Source organism: Muntiacus reevesi, chromosome 3, assembly GCF_963930625.1.
Source record: "Muntiacus reevesi chromosome 3, mMunRee1.1, whole genome shotgun sequence".
Lineage (NCBI taxonomy): Eukaryota > Metazoa > Chordata > Mammalia > Artiodactyla > Cervidae > Muntiacus > Muntiacus reevesi.
The window spans coordinates 179,589,810-179,613,320 of NC_089251.1; the positions used below are offsets into that span (position 1 = coordinate 179,589,810).

The 23,511-nt window shown below is 35.1% G+C and overlaps 1 protein-coding gene across 1 annotated transcript; it reads left to right on the forward strand.

Annotated features, from left to right (window-relative positions):
* Positions 1-6,279: 6,279 nt before the first annotated feature.
* Positions 6,280-14,073, forward strand: NMBR (neuromedin B receptor). The gene is made up of 3 exons (XM_065927764.1): positions 6,280-6,701; positions 11,471-11,819; positions 13,672-14,073. The coding sequence occupies exons 1-3, from the start codon at positions 6,280-6,282 to the stop codon at positions 14,071-14,073; spliced, it is 1,173 nt and encodes a 390-aa protein (XP_065783836.1).
* The last annotated feature ends 9,438 nt before the right edge of the window (positions 14,074-23,511 follow it).

The window sequence follows — 23,511 nt, forward strand, 5'->3', positions numbered from 1 at the left end:
CCATTTTTATGGTCTTAAATTATCCCTTTTTATGTTGTGAGTTTGTTACCAAACTGAAGTAATTCTAGTTACTTTTACTGCTTTTTTTCCCTTTAACCTTTGTACTACAATTAAGCTTTAAACAACCTTCTCTGATATAGAGTATTACTGTATGTCTCTCTCATCTTACTCAAAGTTGTGTGTACTTTTCCCTTTCCATTTCAGATAGAAGAGCTTCCTTCATTATTTCCTGTAAGGAAGGCCTATTAATAGCATTGATGAACTCTCTCAGCTTTTGTTCATCTAGGAACACCTTTATTTCTCCTTCATATCTGAAGTATAACTTTGCTGTGTACTCTTGGCTGAGAGTTTGTTTGTTTTTTTTCTCTTCCAATACTTCCAATACTTTGCGTGTATCATTCCAAAGTCTCTCCTGACTTGTAGAGATTCTGCTGAAAAAATTCTGCTGATAGCCTAATGAAGGTTCCTCAGTAGATGACCATTCTTTTTTCCCTGGCCACTTTTAAAATTATGTCTTTGTCATTAACTTTTGAGAGCTTTAAGATAACGTGTCTTGAAGAAGGGCTTTCTGCTTTTAGGCAATTAGATGGTCTCTTAGTTTCATGGACTTGCACATCCAGTTTCTTCCCCAGGTTTAGGAAGGTCTCTGCTCTTACTTCTTTACACAAGCTCTCTGCTCTCTCCTGTCCCTTTTCTCCTTCTAGGATACCCATTATTTTAACGTTGCCCTTCCTAATGAAGTCAGATAGTTGTCACAGACTTTCTTCATTTTTTAACATCTTAATTCTATCTCTTCTACTTGTATCATCTCTAGATTTCTTTCTTCAAACTCGCGAATATTCTCTACCATATGGCCTCTCTTTCCAGCGCATTTTAATGTTTCATCTCATTTATTGAGTTCTTCAACTCAGGAATTTCTGTTTGGTTTGCTTTTAGAATTTTAACCTCTTTAATAAAATATTCCTTGTATTCATTAACTTTATTCCGGAGCTTACTGAATGTCTGAGTTCTCTTGTAGTTTATTGAGTTTGTTCGTGGTGGCTGTCTTGAGTTTTTTATCAGTTAGATCATAATAGTCTATGACTCTGAATTTGGTTTCTGAAGAGTTGCTTTTTTGTGTGTGGTTGTCATGTTACCATGGTTCTTCATGGCACTTAATGATCTGTCCCTCTTCTGGGGAGAGAGGGAGCCCTGTGTTCTTGGCTGCACCCCCTGGAGAGGAGCAACGTTTCTGAGCTTAGTGTGGGGATAGAAAAAGAGCATTGAGTCTCAAATGTCAGTCTGGATGTTTTCACTGAAATTTAGTAGATAATATTGAATGATATTTATTTAGTTGCTATATGTGTCTTAAAACATTTCTGGAGATATTAAATGATTATTTATGTTTATTTATAATTTTCACCAGTTACAGGGGTTTCACAGGGCGAATGCCTGTGGTGTCACTCCAAACACAGTCCTCCCATCCCGGGCTACTTCAGCTTCTATTTGTAATAATATATCTAAAATCCCTGTTTGATTTGGGGGACAAGCTCCTTCCCACTATTTTGTTCACTCACATTTTCTTAACAGTTCTTCCCTTTGGAAGAGATTTAGTTAAAGCTTCTTTACCAACCTGAGAAGCTTGCTATCATTTGCCTTCTCCCTTAAAATAAGATATCATGGGGCTGCATATTTTTGCAAGAAGCTTTTATCCTTTGAACATCTCTGCATTAAAGGTGAATTCTGTCTGTGCTGATTTCTCTATGCCCAGTCTCATTTCCTGTAATAGTGTCTTTGGCAGGGTAGTCCAGTTTTGTTTTATCTCCCATATATGTTGTATCCATTGTATGCTAACTGCCTGAGTGAAATTAGGAAACACATTTACACAGAAATGTAGACAAGACAAACTCATGTGGTAGTGATTACCCCCAAATATACCTTTATTTGTGTGTGCCTGTGGGTCTCCCATAGGCCACCATGGTTACAGGTGATGTGGTCTCCAATAATTGAGCCCTTTTGCATGCCTCATGAATTCATCTGCTTTAATAATCTTAGATTTGGTACAGATTTTGTCAGATTTATACCTAAGTATTTTATTTTGGGGGGTGCTAGTGTAAATGGAATTATAATTTTTATTTAAAATTTCACTTGTTTATTGCTGGTATATAAAAAAATAAATTGACATATATTAACCTTGTATTCTGCAACCTTGCTGTAAAATGGCTTATTATTAATAGTTCCAGGAGCTGTTTTTTGTTGTTGAATTTTTAGATTTTCTACATAGAAAAGCATGCCATTCTCTAACATGGACTGTTTTATTTCTTCCTTCCTAATCAGCATGCCTTTCATTTTCTTTTCATTTTTTCTATTGCAGCGCTAGAACTTGTAGTACAATGTTAAATAAAAGTGATGAAGGAGGGCATCCTTTCCTTGTTCCTGACCTTAGTGGGAAAACTTCTAGTCTTCAATCTTGGTAGAATTTTCTTCACGTTTCTTCTACCTGGAATCTACTTCCTTCAAATTTGAAAAATTTGGGGCTGTTATTTCTTCAACTATTTAGAAACCTTTTCCTTTGTTTCCTGTCCTTCGATAACCTAATTACAGATATATTAGGTCACTGAAATTTTCCCAGAGTGCTCTGATACTATATTCATTATTTTCAATCTCTTTCTCTCTGTACTATATTATTTGATCTGCTGTTAATCCTATAAAGCTTTCCATCACAAATATTGCTTTTTCTTTTACATAAATTCCATATATGTATTTTTATACTCTCCATGTCTCTCCTTAGATTTTAATGTTTCCTTCTTCCTCTTCACACTCACAAAATAAGGTTTTACTAACATTTTAAATATTCTTATCTACTTATGATGTTGTCTGTGTCATCACTGGCATAGGTTCAGTTGACTGATTTTGTCCTTATTTTTGGTTGTGATTTCCAACTTATTTGCATGAGTTTGAAACAGCAAGAAATGTTTATATATAGTTCTGAACAGTATTTGTTCAATTTAAGGCAATGAAATGTATAATATATACATTTTACAAACATTGAAAATGTCAGTATTAAAAATACACCCTTCAATTATATAAAAATCATATTTTTCCAGGCAATTTTATTCTCTGGGAACAATGCAATAAAATAGACTTTGAAGTCAAGTATAATAAACTTCAAAATAGTTTTGAAAAAAACTTCAATTTGGTTTTACTAGTGTATTTATGAAATTAAGCAAGTTATTTTGTCTGTGTGAATTTTGATTGTTTCATATGTAAAATTAAGATTCAAAATTTACACACATTAAATTAGATATGATGCTGAAGAACCTAATGATTTCAATGAAAATGTTTGTCATTTCAGTAGTATTTATCTCTGATGATATTGATTCTATACAAACGAGACAACACTCATGTACCTATATGTAACTGGTGATGTATTAAAATAATTCATACATAATGTAATAAATTAGTAACATGTTTTAATAAAATATCAGGAAGGTCATCATTATTTACACATTTATTATACTTTTTACTTCCACAACCCAAGCCTTTGAATAAATGCATAAGGATTCACTTGAATGGAAAAGATCAATAATTCAGATGCCTTATTTCTGCAATTCTAGGCAATTGGCTATTTTTTTTTTTTTTTTAATTAGCTGGTGCACTGGGAAGACCCAGAGGAATCGGGTGGAGAGTGAGGTGGGAGGGGGGATCGGAATGGGGAATATAGGTAAATCCATGGCTGATTCATGTCAATGTATGACAAAAACCACTACAATATTGTAAAGTAATTAGCCTCCAACTAATTGGCTATTTTTTAATCCAGTTTTAGACTAGACATTTTAATCTAAATCTTTAATATTGTCCAAATACAGCCAGAAGAGAATAAAACTATGCATAGAACAATTTAAACTACAATATATTTTCATATAAAATAGGCTAAGATGGATAGTTGCAATTTGAAAGGCTGAGAGATTTCAGAGTTTAGACGACTGATTTTAGTTAACTTATTTTGCATAATGAGATTGGATGCTAAGTAACAACTTAAATAACAAGATAAAATTCCTAGAGACATTTTCAACTTACATGTAATATCAATTGCTTTGCTATCTATGATATATAAAGTTCATTAACACATATTCAAATGTATTATATAAACATTCTATTTAGCTAACTTCAATAACAGACTGTTTTAAGTAATGAAATCCAAGAAGAGTATAATTAGGACTTGTAACTGAGTTATAAAAACATAAAATTGATTATTATGCAAATTTTTACCTTGTCTAATTAAACTATGAAAATTAAATGCTATTCTTGGTCAGTAATATCTGAAAAAATTACTTAAATTTTACAAATGGCTTGGCACATTTCATCAGTTTATGATTAGATCATTATAGGCAGTCCTTGACCAATTTTCTTGTTATCATATAATTTTATCCTTTAATCAAGAACTAGCCAAATGTTTATTTCCTAATGTGAAAAGTGTTATTTAGTTAACTTCAGAACTGTGCCACTTCTGAGAGGTTTGCATTAAACTCAAATGGTGTGAATTTAGAAAGTTATTTTGCTCTTAGTGACATCCTATTTAAAACACTGTATCAGTATCAGATATATATTGGGTATATACATAGGGGTGAAATTGCTCAGTCATAGACATGCAAAAGAAGAAAACCTTGGAATTCACTTTGAAAAATTTTCAATTTCTGCTCAAGTTGAACACTCTTAATCACTGTGACCTAGCAAGTCCACATCTGGAGCTCAAATGTGCACCAGAAAACAGGCACAAGAATATTTTCAGAAACATTATTCAAGTTAGCTAAAGCTAGAAAGAATCCAAACGTCAAACAACATTAAAAGGGATATCCAAACAATGGTAAATTTATATTAGAATTCTAGTACACAAAAGCATGTGTGGACCTCACAGATATAATGTTGAGTAAAATAAGCTGGCCCAGAGTAAGTAAGCGAAGGTCACTCAGTTGTGTCTCACCCTGGGACCCCGTGGACTCTCTGTGACCCCAGAGGAGGCTGCCAGTGTCCTCTGTCCATGGAATTCTCCAGGAAAGAATACTGGAGTGGGTTGCCATGCCCTCCTCTAGGGGATCTTCCCTCCCCAGGGATCGAACCCAGGCCTCCTGCATCACAAGCAGATTCTTTACTATCTGAGCCACTAGGGAAGCCCAAGAAGACTGGAGGGGGCAGCCTATCACTTCTCCAGGGGATCTTCCCAACCTAGGAATCAAACTGGGATCTCCTGCATTGCAGGCAGGTTCTTTACCGGCTGAGCTACCAGGGAAGCCCAAAGAAGTGTTTAACACATGGTTAGACACTATATAATTCCACTTATATGATGCTCAAAAATAGGTAAACTTGTTTCAGATGATAAAAGGCAGAACAAACAGTGGTTACATTGGGGGATAGTGGTTAGATTGTAGGTTCTGAATGGTGTATATCCGATCTGTACATTTAAGAATTGTGTACCTTATACATGCTTTATTTCAATGAAATGTAAGTTAAGAAAACAATATACTGACTATAGGAAAGAGTTTCTATCTTTGGAGTGAGAAAAGTGGATCAAGGCAGAAAAGTAGTGAGGGAATACCATTCATTTACTTCCTTCTTTGTCACTCCTTTTCTTTCCTAAATTCAGTGTGAGAGGATCAGGGACTCACCAGCTCAGCCCCCAAAGCTTCAGAGGTTCACACACCTCTGTCTGGGGCGCTTCCCGCTTGGAGGCGGGTAAGGATGGATCTATAGGGGGAGGCCCCGCGAGAGAAAGGACTCGGAGCCCCTCCAACCCCACACAACACTGCAGGAACTGCAGGGACAAGAGCAAGGCTGTGGGACCAGCAAAGTGCCAGCCGCCCCACTGCTAGTTCCTAGCGTTTCAGCGGCTGGACAGCGACAGGATGACTTCCTGCTTTCCCCGCGAAAAGTCTGACAGGTACTTTAATTAATTCCAGAGCGATAACTCTTTATTCACAAAAGGGTTATTCTCCGCTAGCTAGAAGCGAGGACAATCCATTGAGGACTGGAACAAAGACTCAACTGCTTTGCTTTTTTTTTTTTTTTTGTTAATTCGGAGCCAGCAGGAGCCAACGCGCCCCTTCTAAAAGTGAAGGGCTGGAGCGCGCGGACACTTCTCACCCGCCGGGTCTTCCTGGGGACCAGGCGGTGTGACCCGATCCTCGCGGGCGGGACGCTTGTCCTGGCGAAAGGGAAATCCATTCAGCCTAAGAGTGTGCTGCACCCTTCTGGGCACCTGGCCGCACGGAAACTCCAGCGAACTCTCCTGGAAAAGAGACCATGCCAGCCGAGCCTCTTTCCAACCTCTCCCAGCCCGCGGGCGGGAATCGGAGCGGTTTCGTTCCCGGCATGTCGGAAAGGGATTTCCTACCCGCCCGGGACGGGAGCACCGCGGACTTGGTGATCCGTTGTGTGATCCCGTCCGTCTACCTGCTCATCATCACCGTGGGCTTGCTGGGCAACATCATGCTGGTGAAGATCTTCATCACCAACAGCGCCATGCGCAGCGTCCCCAACATCTTCATCTCTAACCTGGCCGCTGGGGACGTGCTGCTGCTGCTCACCTGCGTCCCCGTGGACGCCTCGCGCTACTTCTTCGACGAGTGGGTGTTCGGGAGGGTGGGCTGCAAACTCATCCCGGTGATCCAGCTCACCTCCGTGGGGGTGTCCGTCTTCACTCTCACTGCCCTCAGCGCCGACAGGTAAGGGCAGAGGCCGCGGCCGTGGAGAGGGGCGGAAGGGTACCCGGGCAAGGCGGGGTGAGCGAAGGGCAGGGAGGAGGAGGGGAGAGGAGGAGAGAGACTCTATCGGAGAATTAGAGCAAAAGGACTTCAAATGGACAGAGATGTGAAGCTTGGAAAAAAATAAGAAAATGATTATTTTAAAGTATTTGCATTAGTTTAAAATTGCAGAGCCTAGCCTTTGCCTTGCCCTCCACACACTTTGTTCAGTCGCTAAGTCGTGTGCGAGTCTTTGCGACCCAATGAACTACAGCACCGCCAGGCTTCCCTGTCCTTCACTATCTCCCTGAGATTGCTCAAACTGGTGTCCATTGAGTCACACACACTGTGGCGATCTTCATTATCCATTTCATAGAAAAGTTATAGAATAGATGTGCAACAATCTTGTAGAAACTAGATGTGCAACAATCTTGTAGAAGCTTTTGGTGTGTCCCCAGAAACTGAGAGGGTCACTTTCCTTACTCAGTAGTTTAAAAACCTGATAGATAAGACTTTCTGCCTTAATACTAGGAAAGTGTTTGACTGATTTTTTTTTCCAAATAAGGAGAAGAATTATTTCACTAACTAAATGCTGTTATTTATTTGAAGCAAAAACATCTAGAATAGCACACATTCTTCAGACATGACTTTATACATTCTTCTAGTTTTATTACCTGAAGTTCAGTGATATGATTTTTTCCCCCCTACCAACAGGTAAGATACTAAGTTTTAGTATCTTAAAACAGTGCTGAAAAACACATCTTTGATGTCAAATCTGCCTTCCATATATTTCAAGAGTGGGAAATGTCTATTACTCTACCTTATGGATCAACTAGCTCAACTGTGTTATTTTTCAGATGAGGATGTTGAAGCCAGGCAGATCTGGGAGGAGAATCCAGTCCTGCTGACTCTTGGTCCAGTACCCTATCCCAGACTCTCGACAATCATGATTGGGGCATTTAAGCAGGAGGAATATCTGGATGGGTGTGGGGAGAAATGTGTAATTAGACATCATTGCATGGAACCCTGGTCTAATTTCCTTAGGAGTGGGTTGTTGACTTAAACTGCTTAGATAAACAGTTTAACTTGAATGATTAAAGTGGTATTCATGATCCTTCTCTTTAGTTTACATATTAAATTATTAATGAAAAATGAGTCCATCTAAATTTCCTGGCATTTGTAATAATACCATTACATCACTTTGGCATTGAGAAGTCACTCTTCATTGATGAAAAGACAATATTCAATAGAAAGTTGAGAGCCATTGTCTTTTAAACCAAATACTATCGACCCTTTAGTTTGTGTAATGTAGTCTTTCTAAAACCACATTCCTATAAAGATGGGTGACTTTGAGTAAGTTATGCATCTCATTTTATTTCTATGACCATTTCTATTCAGTATTATCTTTTAAAACACTTTTTTTTTGTATATCAGAAGCAAAATGTGACTTTTTAGTTTAGTTGCCCTTCTTCGTGGAACCCATTTTAATTAGAATGTTAAAAAATTCTACTTAGTGATTAGACTAAAACTTAATGAAGAGCTCTCATAATAGTTACTCTCTTTATGCTTTCATTTTTAAAAGTGATATCAGTAGCAAGACCTAGGGCTTGAGTTTATTTCATACTACTTTTCTCAATCTACTGTCTTGGAGATTGGTAAATTGGCTCTGACAAAGGACAGAGAAAATGCTATTCTTTATATATTTACTGACTTTTTTCAGTTTATGTGTATCACATACTTTGTAAACATAGCATGGGTACTTTAATAACAGTCATAAAGTTGGTTGCCTCTTCTGTGTGGTCCAGAGCCTACTCTTGCATTTTGAAATTTTGTGTGCATTTTGAAAATTTAAATCAAGGAACTGGAATTACTAGTGGTGAAATTACACAGTACATTCCAATATACACTTCAAATGGTTTGGAAATGTTTTGTTATATGTTGTTTACACTTCTATTTTTCTTCCAGAACATAGTAATCAAGTGTTGATTAGTAATTAACCTCTTCATACTTCATCTCACTGAACATTTTAATTTCTTATGGATTTGGAGCTAAGTGTAAGATTAATTGCCCTTAGCACTGTGCTAACTTTTTTCGTGTGTTTCTTATCCTCACAACACTATGATATAGGCACTGCAATTATTACCATTTTAAAGTGAAGAAAGTTAAGACTTGAAATTAAGCAACATTTCCACGATCTCACAGTGATGGAACCATTATCTGAACCCAATTCAAAACCTGGACTCTTCACCATTAAGACGCATTATTACTTTCCCTGGTATAGGAAATTCTTATTGGCTTTTCCTATTTAATGACAGACTAAAAAGCTAAGTTTAAAAAATCATCATGATATATTACTTAACTCTGCAGTGAGCAATGTTTGTTTAGCCATAATAATACTGCAGTGACTATCTTGTAAAAAATGTAATATATCTTACTAAATCAAGAAGTTAAGAATGAGAAGAATAAAGGTGGTATAAAAAGAAAATCTTTAAATATCATAACAGGATGTCAAGAGCTAATGTCTGTAATATTTAATTCAAGAGACAATGACAGAAGTACCTTTTTTGGACATAAGGAGGTAATGATTTGAAATTTGTTTTAAGTCAGGAGTGGGACCAGAGTTGAAATGAGCGATTTCTATTTTTCTTTGTAACACTCTCAGTGCTCTCTGACTTGAAAAACAAACCAACCTATTTGAATATATTCATCTGATAAAGTTTAGAAAAGCAGATACATTAGCTCATTCTAGTTACTGATTGTAATTTTTTCAGTTTTGGAAGAACATTCAGTTAATCAGAATGGGAAGAAGAAACTCATGCCTGTTGAGTTCTGCCATGTGCAAAGTCTGTATCTTGTTTGCAACTTCATTAAATTTGGAGTTGAAGCTGCTTGTTGTTGCTTTGCTTTCATTTTTGTATATTTCTTGGTAAGACCCTCTAGATGAAAATGTGAACTGCCATTTTCTTGTTGAGGGTCTGGGAATGACACCTGGTGCACGTCAGGAAGGAGAAAGATTATTGAGGTTGGGAGCTGCTCCTCTGGAATGAATTTTTACAGAACCTCAGAGGGAGGCTTTATCTGCTTGTTTTGTAGCTTAAAATATTCTGAATTTTTGAAATATCAGACTAACTCAAACATAAATAAAGAGAAGGCACAGGATCATGGCATGGTAACTAACTGCTAGGTGCCAGGCATTGGAATAGGTGCTCTGTACAGTTTTTCTAATCACAAAACTTTGAGGGAGATATCTTTATCCCCACCGTACAGATGAAGAAAAAGATCTTAAGTGATATTCTAAAGAATATCAGAGATGAAATAGCAGTGCTAATTTGTTTGACTAAAATCACTTTTTCCTGTATCTTGTTAACCTCCTAGGTATATGGGTAAACTGAAATGCTTTTAAAGATAGATATAAGTAATTTGAGATTTACATATGATTTTGCTCTGTTTGCATTATTATTAACTTACTTAATAGTCACGTGTAATTGAATGAGGTATAGAAGACTTGGATTGTTTAAGCGATTGTGTCCTGGAGTGTGGTTCACTTAACCACTATGGTGGTGTTAGGTGGGAGAAGACTTCATGATGTCTTGACATTAAAGAAATTTGAGCTATAAAGACAGAATGTTATTCCATTTCCAGTTCTTTCTGTCCTTATGACTAAATTAGGGAGAAAAATCCCTTTCTAGATTCTTCTCTAAGATTTCTCAGTGTCCTTAGGGGGAAAAAAAGGTAGGAGACCCAACCTCAGAAGCTCTAGAAAAGTATTCAGGTAAATTTAAAAAATACTATTTTGTGAACATTTTATATTTTATGATTATGTGTTATGGTAACTGCAGGAGTAATTGGAAATAAAAAAGTATTTAATTAGAATTATTCAATATATGATAATACTTGTAGTATGTGTACATGGAGAAAATACTTGTGAAGGATGTAAGCAAATTACTGCAGTTTGGGAAATGACAATTTAAAATATTTTTCTCATCATTTCTGTGTTCACAAGCAGTGGAATAACCTGTGTACAGAGAGTCACCAGAGTTCTTAGTTATTCCACACACTACATAACAGCTTGGGAATAATGGGGTATGGGCACCTCTCTCTTTTTAAAAAAATAAAATTTATTTTACATTGAAGTATAGCCAATTAACAATGTTGTGATAGCTTCAAGTGAACAGCAAAAGGACTCAGCCACACACATACATGATTCCTTTCTCCCCCAAACTCCCCTCCCATCCAGGCTACTGCATAACATTGAGTAGAGTCCCCTTGCTATACAGTCGGTCCTTGGTGGTTATCCATTTAAAATATAACGGTGTGTACATGTCAATTCCTTTCCTTCCTCCCATCCTTAACCCTGGCAACCCCAAGTTCATTCTCTAAGTCTATGAGTCTACTTCTGTTTTGTAAATAAGTTTATTTGTACTATTTTTTAAAGATTCTTTATAAAAGGGAGGCCATATGATATTTCTCCTTCTCTGTTTGACTTTGTTAACTCAGTGTGACAATCTCTAGATCCACCCACGTTGTTGCAAGTGGCATCATTTCACCCTTTTTAATGGCTGCGTAGTATTCCATTTTGTATCTGTACCATATCTTCTTTATCCATTCCTCTGCTGATTGACATCTAGGTTGCTTCTGTGTCTTGGCTATGGTAAACAGGTTGGCATCTTAGTAAAATCTCTCTCTCTTTTCCTTTCTCTTTTTAATTTTTCTTTCTTAAGAGAGTAATTTGAGATGTGCTGTCTGCCCAGGTACAGAGCCATTGTAAACCCCATGGATATCCAGACATCAGGGGCAGTGCTGTGGACCTGCGTGAAGGCCGTGGGCATCTGGGTGGTCTCCGTCCTGTTGGCTATTCCCGAAGCCATATTTTCCCAAGTGGCACGCATTGGCAGCTTGGATAATGGCAGCTTCACAGCGTGTATACCCTACCCTCAGACGGATGAACTACATCCAAAGATTCATTCAGTGCTCATCTTCTTGGTCTACTTCCTCATACCGCTTGTTATCATTAGCGTTTATTATTATCACATTGCAAAGACCTTAATTAAAAGTGCACATAATCTTCCAGGAGAATACAATGAACATACCAAAAAACAGGTAAGCTCTGTAGGTGAGTATGTTGAGGGCGTGCTGGTGAGAAGCAGTCAGTGCTATTTTGGGTTCTAGTTCATTGGCTTTCAATACCAGAAATGATTAGACAGTCAGGACACTGGGACACGCAGTAGCCTGAACTAGAAGGGATGTTGGAGACAGGGGTCTCTATTTTGTGGCCATGTCTTAGCTCTAAAAGTCCACTGAGCTCCAATTTATCTGACATCTGAATATGCCTGTTAGAATGTCTCTGGTGGCTTTTCTTTACGTGCAAATGTTTATGCAAAGAAACACATAACAAACCAGAAAAACATTTCACATTTTAAGTTTGTGTATGTGCTAAGTCGCTTCAGTTGTGTCTGACTATTTGCGACCCTATGGGCTGGGTTGGGAAGATCCCCTTCTCCAGGGGATCTTCCTGACACAGGGATCAAACCCAGGTCTTCTGCATTGCAGGTGGGTTCTTTACCATCTGAGTCACATTTTGAGTATACATTTATTCAATTATTGTTTCTTCTCCCATTAGCCCACAAGGGATGACAGAAAGTCTGGGGAAGGTTACATCAGAAAAGGACTAGGACACTACCCGGGGACTGGGGGTGAGGTTTGGTTAGAATTCCAAAGCAGGAGGCTGGGAACAGAGGGCCTCAAGACAGGAGTGAAAGGGAGCAGAAGGCAGGCTGGTGCCGACGTCAGACTTGGTCTAATTCAACTTTATAGCTTTTCCAATAAATAAATAGCAAATAAATGTATACTGCAGTGAAATTCTGGCACCTAGGCTCAACCTTCTATGGAGGCCCGTGCTTAGTAATGCAAGCTTCACATCCACTTCCCTAATTCATCCAAGTTGTCTAATTGATGCTACTGGCCTACATCTAGAGCACCACATTCTGCCTCCTGATCTAGACTCCTTCTCACTTAGACTTTTGTTTATCATTCACCATTACTTACTCCCCAGTGTCAGACCTGTTTTAATCCTAAACCTTTCCAGACTTCTCTGCATTTTCTAGTCAATTACCAATAGTTTTAGCTCAGAAAATATGTCTACTATAAATATCTTGGTAAATTATGTTTTCACTTTTTTTTATGTTTTCACTTTCATGTTGCCTTATATAAATATTCAAACAAATTAGACAAATATGAGCTAAACTTGGGGCTCTAGATGTTAGAAAATGATTTTTAGATTTAAAAAGATTACTGTCTCATATTTGAATTTTGTCTATTTATCACATTCCTGAAGACCTTCCTATAAAACACTAAACATACTAGGTGAATTTTATGAAAAGAAAATGTTTTTATTTTAAGGGTATGTGGTCTAACATAATAATGTTTATAGAAATGATAGTTATGTCAGATGCTTTTGATTTATGAGAGGCTGGAGTTTAAATTAAATCTCAAGTTTTTTTTTTTTTCTGTGTGTGTGTGGATAGATTTTTAAAAAGTCATACCCTATTTCAATAGATCAACTTTTCTTATTTAAAATACTCTGATTTAAATTTTTTTAAGCCTGAATTTATTCTGTGGTTTTAATACAAATAGATTTACATTTATAGTGATCATGATAAGGCTTTAAGGAAAAGTAAAAGTTAAAAATAAGAAATTTTTAAGATCACAGTTTTAACATGAACATAGCCTTTTATAAATTGTCAAACATTTTAGAGTGAAAATAGTGTAATGACCAAAATAGGCTGCATCAAGTTGGTAAAGTCATTATCTTGGCAAGGAAAATCGTTGTGGTGCTTTTGGATGCGTTTGCATGCTATGCTGAGTCTTACATCTTTCGAACCACAGTATGTTTTAGAATGTGGCTGCCTCCATTTTCCTTTTAATCAGAGGGACTCTTTCCTTATATTTGCAGATGGAAACACGGAAACGCCTGGCCAAAATCGTGCTGGTCTTTGTGGGCTGCTTCATCTTCTGTTGGTTTCCAAACCACATCCTGTACATGTACAGGTCTTTCAACTATAACCAGATTGACCCATCTCTAGGGCACATGATTGTCACCTTGGTTGCCCGGGTTCTGAGCTTCTGCAATTCCTGTGTCAATCCATTTGCTCTTTATCTGCTCAGTGAAAGCTTCAGGAGACATTTCAATAGTCAGCTCTGTTGTGGAAGGAAGTCCTATGGAGAGAGATCCACCAGCTACCTACTCAGCTCCTCTGCAGTGCGCATGACGTCCCTGAAAAGCAATGCTAAGAATGTGGTGATCAATTCTGCATTACTAAATGGGCACAGTGTGAAGCAGGAAATGGCACTGTGATTTTGTCCATTCAACTCACTACCTGAAACGAAGGTACTCTTGTATTTCTGTTGAGTAGAAAGAACTGAGCAATTATTTTTCTTACTAAATCTCAGCTAATTCATTAAATGATTTCACAAATTGACTCAGAAAAGGCAAAACAAACATTGTTACCATTTTTCTCTGAACAAGACTTTAAATAGCATTAAAAATGTATGTATTCCTCACATTAAAAGTGATTCAAAAAGCAGCTCTATATTTGTATAAGTCAATATTGCTTCAAGATTGAAGTTGTTCCTAGAGTCAACTCTAGGGCATTTATCTTAGATTTGTTTTATTTGGGAGCATGAAATAAATTTATTTTTTGACTCAATGATCTGATGAGTGTAATATTCAAGCTCCAAATATTTTAAATACAAGTCATTTTTTCCTGGTGAATTTTATTCATAACTAGTGCATGTATGTATATCCATTGTTTGAGAAAATTCAAAAGGTGGAACAAATCTTTGTACAACTAATCATAATTTATAGAAATAATTTATATCTGTAACTTCTAAGCATGTGATTAAAATATTTGTATGTGTGAAGACGTTTGTATTATAGTGAAATAGATATCATCTGAATATGATTTGAATATAAAATAGGCATCATATGTCCCAAATTGTATAATTGTAACTCAGAACTTGGCATGGCCATCTTATTGTACATTGCTAAATGTTTGGATATTTGGGTGATTCTTTGTAGCTGTGGTGAGATATAATTCTGGTGAGTTCAACCATTTACTCTGGTGAATTCAACCATCCTTTCTTGCGATAGCCACCAGATAAATGTGTATATAATCTACTTGGACAGTTTATTCTGCAATAGTATCATAATTGTCTCAATAATTTTGGTTTAAAATTTCAAAACAGAAAGTTAAAGAGGGTTCCACAGCCATGTGGGAGAGGTAGGATTTAAAACCATACCATGACATACATACTCACTACCCCACCATCTCTCTCTTTCTTTCTTTCTCTTTTCTCTGTTGGCTCTCTTGTATCTCAAATAGTTGCTCTTAACCTTTAGGAAAGTTGGAGAGTCACTCATCAGAAAAGTGTAAAATATCACAGATAAATTTTATATTGACTCTAGGTATTTTATAAACCTTTCAAGTATCATCCGTTAAAATCTAAAGAACCATGGGTCTCAGGGTGAGAATCTTTGGTCAATCAATAACCATTCTTCTTGCTAATAATAAGGTGAGGGTAGAAATAGGTATGTATGAAAGATTACAATACATATGCACATCATATTGCATAATATTATTCTTTTAAACTCTAAGTTTTCAGGACCTTAGAGTTAAAAGGTGCCTATATCACTTTAGCTTCACATATATTTATATAGTATATTCACTATATAATAAATATATCGTATATTACTGGGCTTCCTAGGTGGCAGTGGTGGTAAAGAATCCTCCTGCCAGTGCAAGAAGTGCAAGAGATGCAAGAGATGTGGGTTCAATCCTTGGGTCAGGAAGATGCCCTGGAGTAGGAAATGACACTCCACTGCAGTATATTGCTTGGAAAATTCCATAGGCCGAGGAGCCTGGCAGGCTACAGTCCATGGGGCCACAAAGAGTTGGATGCGAGTGAGTGACTGAACGCACACATGCTATATTACTATGTATAAGAATATATATACAATGCATTGTATATGTAACTTCATATATGCTGTAAACTAAAAGGACATACCTCTTAACTATAATGATTTAATAATTTAAAGGATAACATTGTTAAATAATCTGATATCTGATTTATTTTTCAAGAATGAAAAATATTTAAGAAAATTTTTATTTTATTGAAAAATTTAAAAATATTTTGTTAAAAATGTTTTTCTGTAATACTACCAGTGAGGTAATAATGGTGCCACACCACAAGTTTCAATTTTCCTTGTTTTTAAAAAAGAATTTTAATAATAGCCACATATTTGATTATATAATGTTATCAATATTATCAAACTTTTGATTACATTTTAGAATTTTCTCTCTGGTTTCTATTTATATTAATATTGCAACTCGGATTGTTGTTAATGTTGAACCCCACTTTTAGGAGACATGTTCAATATCTAGAACTCTCTTCGTGAATTAAGCAGGTTGAGGATTATCTGTACAAACTCTTCTGTGAACTTGACTTGCATTCTACTGTTGGGTTATAATTTTAATTCAGTCACTAAACTGTTATGACTTTTCATTTTCAAGAAGTCTCAAGGATTGCATCATTTTCTCAAATATTTCCTTTCTTTAGAATAGTCACCTGAAAGTTACAATAGTAGTATATAATCTGTGGTGTATGATCATGCTATATGTAGCATGAGAAGTAAATATTTAATACTTACTTTTATTATTTATTTTTCAAGTCAAAGCTTCATGTCTTACATACACATACATACACCGACACACATGAGATTTGGTTCATATTAAAATTAGAGTTTCAACTTTGCTCTTGATCAGGTTGTATCTATATTTAGCTAATGTGCAGCTAGTTTGCTTACATTTTGAAATATTTCTATTTATTTCTGGGAATTTAAAATTTTTATTGTTCTTATTATTAAGTAATGAAGTTAAAGGAAATAAGCTTCAGATTTATCTGTGAAATAATACAACAGAAGCAAATCTAACTGATTATGCTTATTAGCCAGAAGTAGAACAAAAATGCCAAATTTCAAATCTGTTAAAAAATGTAGGGTAAAATAGATCTTTAAAGATATAGTCAATTTACTGATTTATATGATTTCATCTAGTAGTACTGTAATTCTAGGAAATATTAGGAAAAAAGTCGTGTCTAACGTGGTAATATCTCCATAATGGAGGGAATTTCTCATCAAATTTCTCTAAATTATTTTTAATGTAAATATAGGCTGTCTTCTCTGAATCTCCTCTTTAAACCTAGAGAAGTTCAAAAAAAATTAAAAATATAGTATCTTTAAAATTCTGGGGCTAGAGAATGCTCCCTCTTAATTATTTTGTCTGTAAAATGAATTTACAGGGTTGTAATGGTCAAGGTAGATAATGCACATAAAATATTCACATGGTGCCAAAATACATGCAAAATAACTTCACATTAGTGAAATATAGATACAACCTGATCAAGAGCAAAGTTGAAACTCTAATTTTAACAATAAGTGTTCAAGAAAAATTTTTATCATTTTTAAAGTCATCTTTCCTCATATAGTGAAATAATAATAAAATGTATTAAACATTTACTATGTGGCTGGTCTTATATTATGTCCTTTATAGGAAGCCTCCTGTCAACTCATAAGGAAAGCATTATTCTGATTCCCATTCTACTGGAATTAATAAGCAGATTAATTCTATGAGGATTAATAAGCAGATAATTAAACAAGCAAAGAGATTGTTATTGAACTCTTATCTATCTGATTTTAAATTCATATAATTTATCTATCATCAATACTGCCAGGAAACTGGAATTCAGATTATCCATTGGAAGACAGAAAGAATCACTCAAATTTTCCTCCCTAGGATATAGAGCTTCTCTGTCAATAAAGGACATAAAAAAGTAGTTCTCTGAGTTTATCTTTATTATTCTAGGGTAACAATAAAAGCTTAGATTCTGGTTGTCCATGTGAATACTTTTATAGAAATAAATTTCATATATAAAAATGTGGGATTGTAACTTCTCTCCCCAAGTTTCTTTCTCTATTTTGTGCATATTATATATAAAAAAAGGAGATGAGAAATAATAAAAATTAACAGAACAACTTTTGACACCGAAACATTTATTTCATTGGACTATTTGCTTGTTAGAACATATCTTAAATGTTTATGATTCTATAGAGGTGTAAAATAGTGGATTTAGAACAAGTACAATTTTCCACTTAATAATATTTTATTACTGTCTTCACTGCACAGTCAGGAACTATTTTTATTAAGTTTCTGAGAAATGAAATATTTCAACCATCAGATTTCTCTTAAAATAGGATAAGCATATGTATTTCAACTTCAAATAAATTAACATGTGTGCTTGTTTTCCTTAGACTTTGTACAAGGAGCAAGGTGTGAGCAAATTAGTGTGAGCAAGGTGTGCACAGTTTTAGTGCAGAAAGTCATTTTTGTAATGTTATAAAAGAATAAAATAAGAGTGCTAAGGGAAGTCTGGTTATTACTGCATCTTTAATGGTTATTGGAAGAAACATTACTTATATACTGTGGTTACAGCATTTTACACCATTTCATTTTCTAAAGTATTTTACCAAGTTATTTTAAGAGCTATATTTTTTCCATATGTTGTGTCTCACCAAAATTTCAAGCAGTAAATTTTCTTATACAAAGAGACATGTCTTAATCTATGGTGGATAATTTGTATTTGAAATCGTGTACAGCAAAATTTAACCAAGATTTTATTTCTGGGGATGAATTTTTCCCTTGACCAATAAATTGATAATAATTATCTATTACTCTGTATAGTAGAAAAATAATATAAATGTAACCCACTTAGGAACCTAAAAAGCATTTTACAGAATATTTAGTGGTACTTAACAGAATAATTTGAAATGGAAAACCTTCAATCATTTGAGGTATTTTGGCATTGTAGATAATCAAATCTGAGAACCAAGCATTGAAATGTTAAATTGCTGTTTGTATATGCTGCAAATCTTTAATTGGTAGACACAAGTCTATGCTTAAAATTTCTAATTTCTTATGAATTTTAGAAGTGTATCCATTTAAGTGTTGGTATTCTGCTTCATTCTTCAAACAAAGACATGTGAGTCCTCATCAGTATGATCCATTTTTTTAAAAACCACTTTACATGTTTATTTATGTGCATGTGTAAAAGAAAAATAAACATGGTCTTATAAAATCTCGAAGTAGGAGGGAAAAACCCACAAGTCATTTTAATACGACTTTGTTGTCTCCATTACTCTTACTCATTCACCTGAGTTTATGGTTTTCAGTCTTTTCTCTGGCAAAGCAGGAAGAGTTTGGTCAAACAGTTATTTGGTATCTTGCAGACAGTTAATAAAATTCAATGGGAAATTAAATTTAGTGTAGATTTCTAACTTATTTTAAAAAGATAAATTTATCCAAATAGCAAGTTACCAAGAACTGCATTGTCTTTGCTTACATGGTCAAGCAAATAAATCTCTTGGAATCAATAAGGACCATATAAAAGTCCATGCTGAATTTCAGGAGTACTTGATCTGCCTGCATTCTTTTATATTTCAGCCTAAACTATAGTAAGCTGTCTAGAGTATTTAAAAATTAGAACTTGTTTCTCCTCTCTAGGCAGTTTGCCAAGAAGCATATTAATGAAACATATCATTGTTTAAAGAAAATGACTTGGCATATCTCACTGCACAGGACAGGAGAATACATTTTCTTTAGGAGAATTTATTATTAGTGAATGAAATCAAGACATAGAAAATATAGATAAATGTTTGAACACTTTTAATGCTTTTTGCCTGTGCGTGTACACTCAGATTTGTCCAACTCTTTGCAGCCTCATGGACTGTAGCCCGTCAGGCTGTCCATGGAATTTTCCAGGCAAGAATACTGGAGCGGGATCCCATTTCTTCACTCAGCAGATCTTAGCGACCCAGGGATCGAACCCAGATTTCCTGCGTCTCCTGCACTGGCAGGCATGTTCGTTACCTCTGTTACAACTGGGAAGCCCTTAACGCTTTTAGTTCTTCATTATATATTGACCTCGGATTCGGAGTACATATTGACTTCTTTTAATTAATAAAATATTACTTAAATGGAAAGTTACACATCTCAAGACAAAACTCACTAAGTTCTGGAATTGAGTTCTGCAATCTTAAAACACCGTTTTGGTTGTCAAGTAGAGACTTTTCTCTTGAAGTTATCTAAAAACTATATCCTTTTCTTTATTAATAGTTTCTTAACTCATTTAAAATCAAAATATCACTCTCTATATAGTTTTCCATTAAGGTAATTGCATAATTTTCAGTTAAAACTAAGTATTTTAGAAGAACATTTTATTTCTTCTTTACATATTTTCAAAATATCAAATTGGCGATAGTCACAGAAGAGGAGCCCATTTTACTACCCTCAAGTTTCACCTCTCTCTTTCTTAGCTTTGAATATAAAGAATATATATATATATATTTTTGTTGTTGTTGTTGTTGTTGTTGTTGGAGAACAATGAAGTTTTTGAAGTTTACAAAATTGTATCTCTTTCAATTTAATGACATACCATCCTAACCCAGAATTACTTAGGGTGTTAGCGTGATTGTTTCCATCAGGATCTGCTCTTTGGATCTCTAAGGTGTGTATAGGACTATTTTCTTAATTTTGAGTTTTTGGCTCAAAGAAGGGAGGTTTTTTCTGTGTTATGTTTTTTATACTGATGGGGGTAGATGAATGCCAACTTGAAGTATTCATTAGAGAAAATAATAGTATAAGTAAAAAAACCTATATTTTTGTTAGAATTTTAAACACATTTAATTTTATAATGTTTACTGTTATTATTAGTTGATATTCTTTCTACTATTTGAAACCTTAAAGAATTAGATGTCATGATAAGAGGTAGTCCTCTTTAAATTTCAGTTTATGATTTGGCAACCACAGATTGTGGGAATGTACAAAATTGGGGAATTAATAGTTCCATTTGACATATTAGTATGACTGTTCACTGTTATCTTAAAGGAATAATAAATTTAATTCAGGTTGATCTAGAATCAGCTTTAACTCATGTTTTTTTTTCTATCTCAGAATCTATGACACAGTTGAATAAATAATCTTGGATTTATTTTGAACCTTGTTCTTTTTAGTGATTGAATTTTCACTGAGAGACTAATCAGAGGTTATTAATTGCAATTATCGTGTCTCTTTTAGCATGTGTGATTACATTTTGTTCTTTGACTTAATAAATAAGTTAGTGCATGAATAAACTTATTTTTTAAAAAGTTTTAATCGGAGGATAATTGCTTTACAATATTGGGTTGATTTCTACTGTACAACAACATGAATCAGTCATAAGTGTATATATATATATGTATATATCTCTTCTCCCTTTTGAGCCTCCTTCCCACCCACCCCCTATTTTTTTCTTGTAATAGCATTAGTTCATAAAGCTCAATTGTGGGGGATGTTATCTAAGAGAAAGCACACAAAAAAGATAAAAATTTATAGTTGCTTACAAAGCAGAGGAGATCATGTGTCAGAAACTTGTAACCTATAAGGGTTACAGAGAGATGAAAGGTGAAGTTGATATTTCAGACACAAATACTTTGACTGAAAAAACACTTGGGTTTAATTTCAACTGTATATGCTAATAAAGGAGATAAGTCTTGTCCTCTCAGAATGCTTGCTGAGAGTTTTTGCTTCAAAGTTCAACATTCAGAAGTCTCTTTTAACAGATTAATCGGTTGATGCATCATGATATTTGGTAAGCATATGAATTACCGTCATGGCTTTCTGTTGCATTAACTGTCTTCTGTAATGATTAAAACTATTGTTAGAGAAAGTATTTCTTGGCACATATTCTTCAGAACTGTATTATAAGATTTAATGCACATCAGTATCTCAACCTCTCGTAATAGAAAGACTGAAAAAGTGGAGACAAATGAGTGCCTTACCTCAAATTTTCATAAGGTAATGTATTGCAAAGTGAAAGATAGGTCTGGAATCTTGAGCCAAAAATTATTGCACTTGATTAATCTTTAAAGGGTATTTTTCATTCCTTTCTGTACATGCACTTTATGGTTGGATAGCATTCTTCTCATTAGAAACATACAAACCAATGGTATTTCAACAGAGTGCCAAACATCTGGATGGAAAATAAAACATCCATACAATCACTTACTGTTTCTTGTTATTTGGTGTTTAGGTGAATTATATATATGATCATGTCAATCTTTCATCTTATTGCAATATTTTAGTGTTGTTACAGCTTAAACTCTCATAGTAGATCTTAGTGGCTAGGTTAACTAATAAATTATTTCATTAGTATAAGTTTGCTATGCTTTTCTTAAGTTGAGTTGGTTACCTCAATGTATATGAAATCAATATTTTTCTTGATGTTTCTGCCTACTTTTTAAATCATGATGAAAGAAAAATTATGCTTTAATAGTTTCTTTACCTAACAAATGAGAATTTTTTCCTGAGCTCTTAGCAATAATAATAACCACTGCAAATATTCAGTGAATGCCTCTGTGGATCTGTTTATTATGTATAGGATGTGGGTAACAATAACAGAGCAAGTACAGCCAAAGATTTGCCTTCTTATATATAATTTCTTATGGAAAGGCAGTATTGACTTTTTTTTAGCTAAAAATATTCATAGAGTAGACAAAAATCAGAAGCACAACTAATGGGAATTTATTTTCCTAGGTATCAGAGGAAGAGTCAGAATGTTTTATGATAGCTTTTATGTATTTCAGAGAGCATTCTCTTCTGCTGATATGGATTATTTAGCTACCTTTCATATACTTCTTTTATGAAGGTTCCAAAAAGCTTTAAAAACTGCCCTGGAATATTGCAGTCAAATCATTTCATAGGATGCTCCACAACGTGTGAAACAAATCAAAGGGATATTGCTTATTAGTCTGTAGTGAAGACTCTGAAGAGGAACCTAAGACTTCAGCTGAATCGGCCCACTAAACTAGAGATGCAGCAGGTAAGGGCTTGATTTGGAAGGGGCTTTCAGCAATTGGTGTGGTAAGGGGATTCTGATTGACGGGGACTCAAAGTCAATCATTAGTAAGAGAGCAGAGATAGGAATAAATTCTTTTGGTAGAATGGGTATGTTAAAGATCAAATACAGAATCATTTGAAGTCCCAAAGTTTATAGAGTCCTGGTCTGAACAGTTCATTTCTTTGGGAGTAAGAAAAGGAAGAGTTCCACAAAGGCTGAGAAAATTAAAGAGAAGAAAAGGGAAGGGATTTTGGTAAGACTCATTTTTAAGTTTTACCCCAGGGACGGATATGCTCCAGAGCTAGTGATATGGGTCCTGGACTGGCCTAGAAGAGGGCAGCGACTCTGGTCAAGACATGCAAATCACAGCGTCTGCGTGGATCGTTCAAAGTCAACTGAAAATTTATGTGTCTGCAGCTAACTCATCATTCCCAAACTTGATTCCCACTTACTTTCACATTGTGGCAAATGTCATGCCTTCTACCCTTCATTGAAGGGAAATAAAGCTTGGACTGCCATCCTTAATTCTTTCTCTGCTTCTCCACCTTCACTCCACCAGCAAACCCCATTGACTATACTTCCAAAATATACCTTAAGTCTTTCAGTGTCTCTCCATTTTAACTGTTTCCACGTGTTCTAAGCTAACCACCACCCCCCCTTGCCTAGATTAATGCAGTAAATGCTTAACTAATCTCTCTGTTTTCACTCTAGTTCAAATTAAATCCATTCTCCACACTGTAAACAGAAATCATGATTAACTTAAATTACATCATGCCACATGTTTGTTTCCCAATACCCTTAGAAT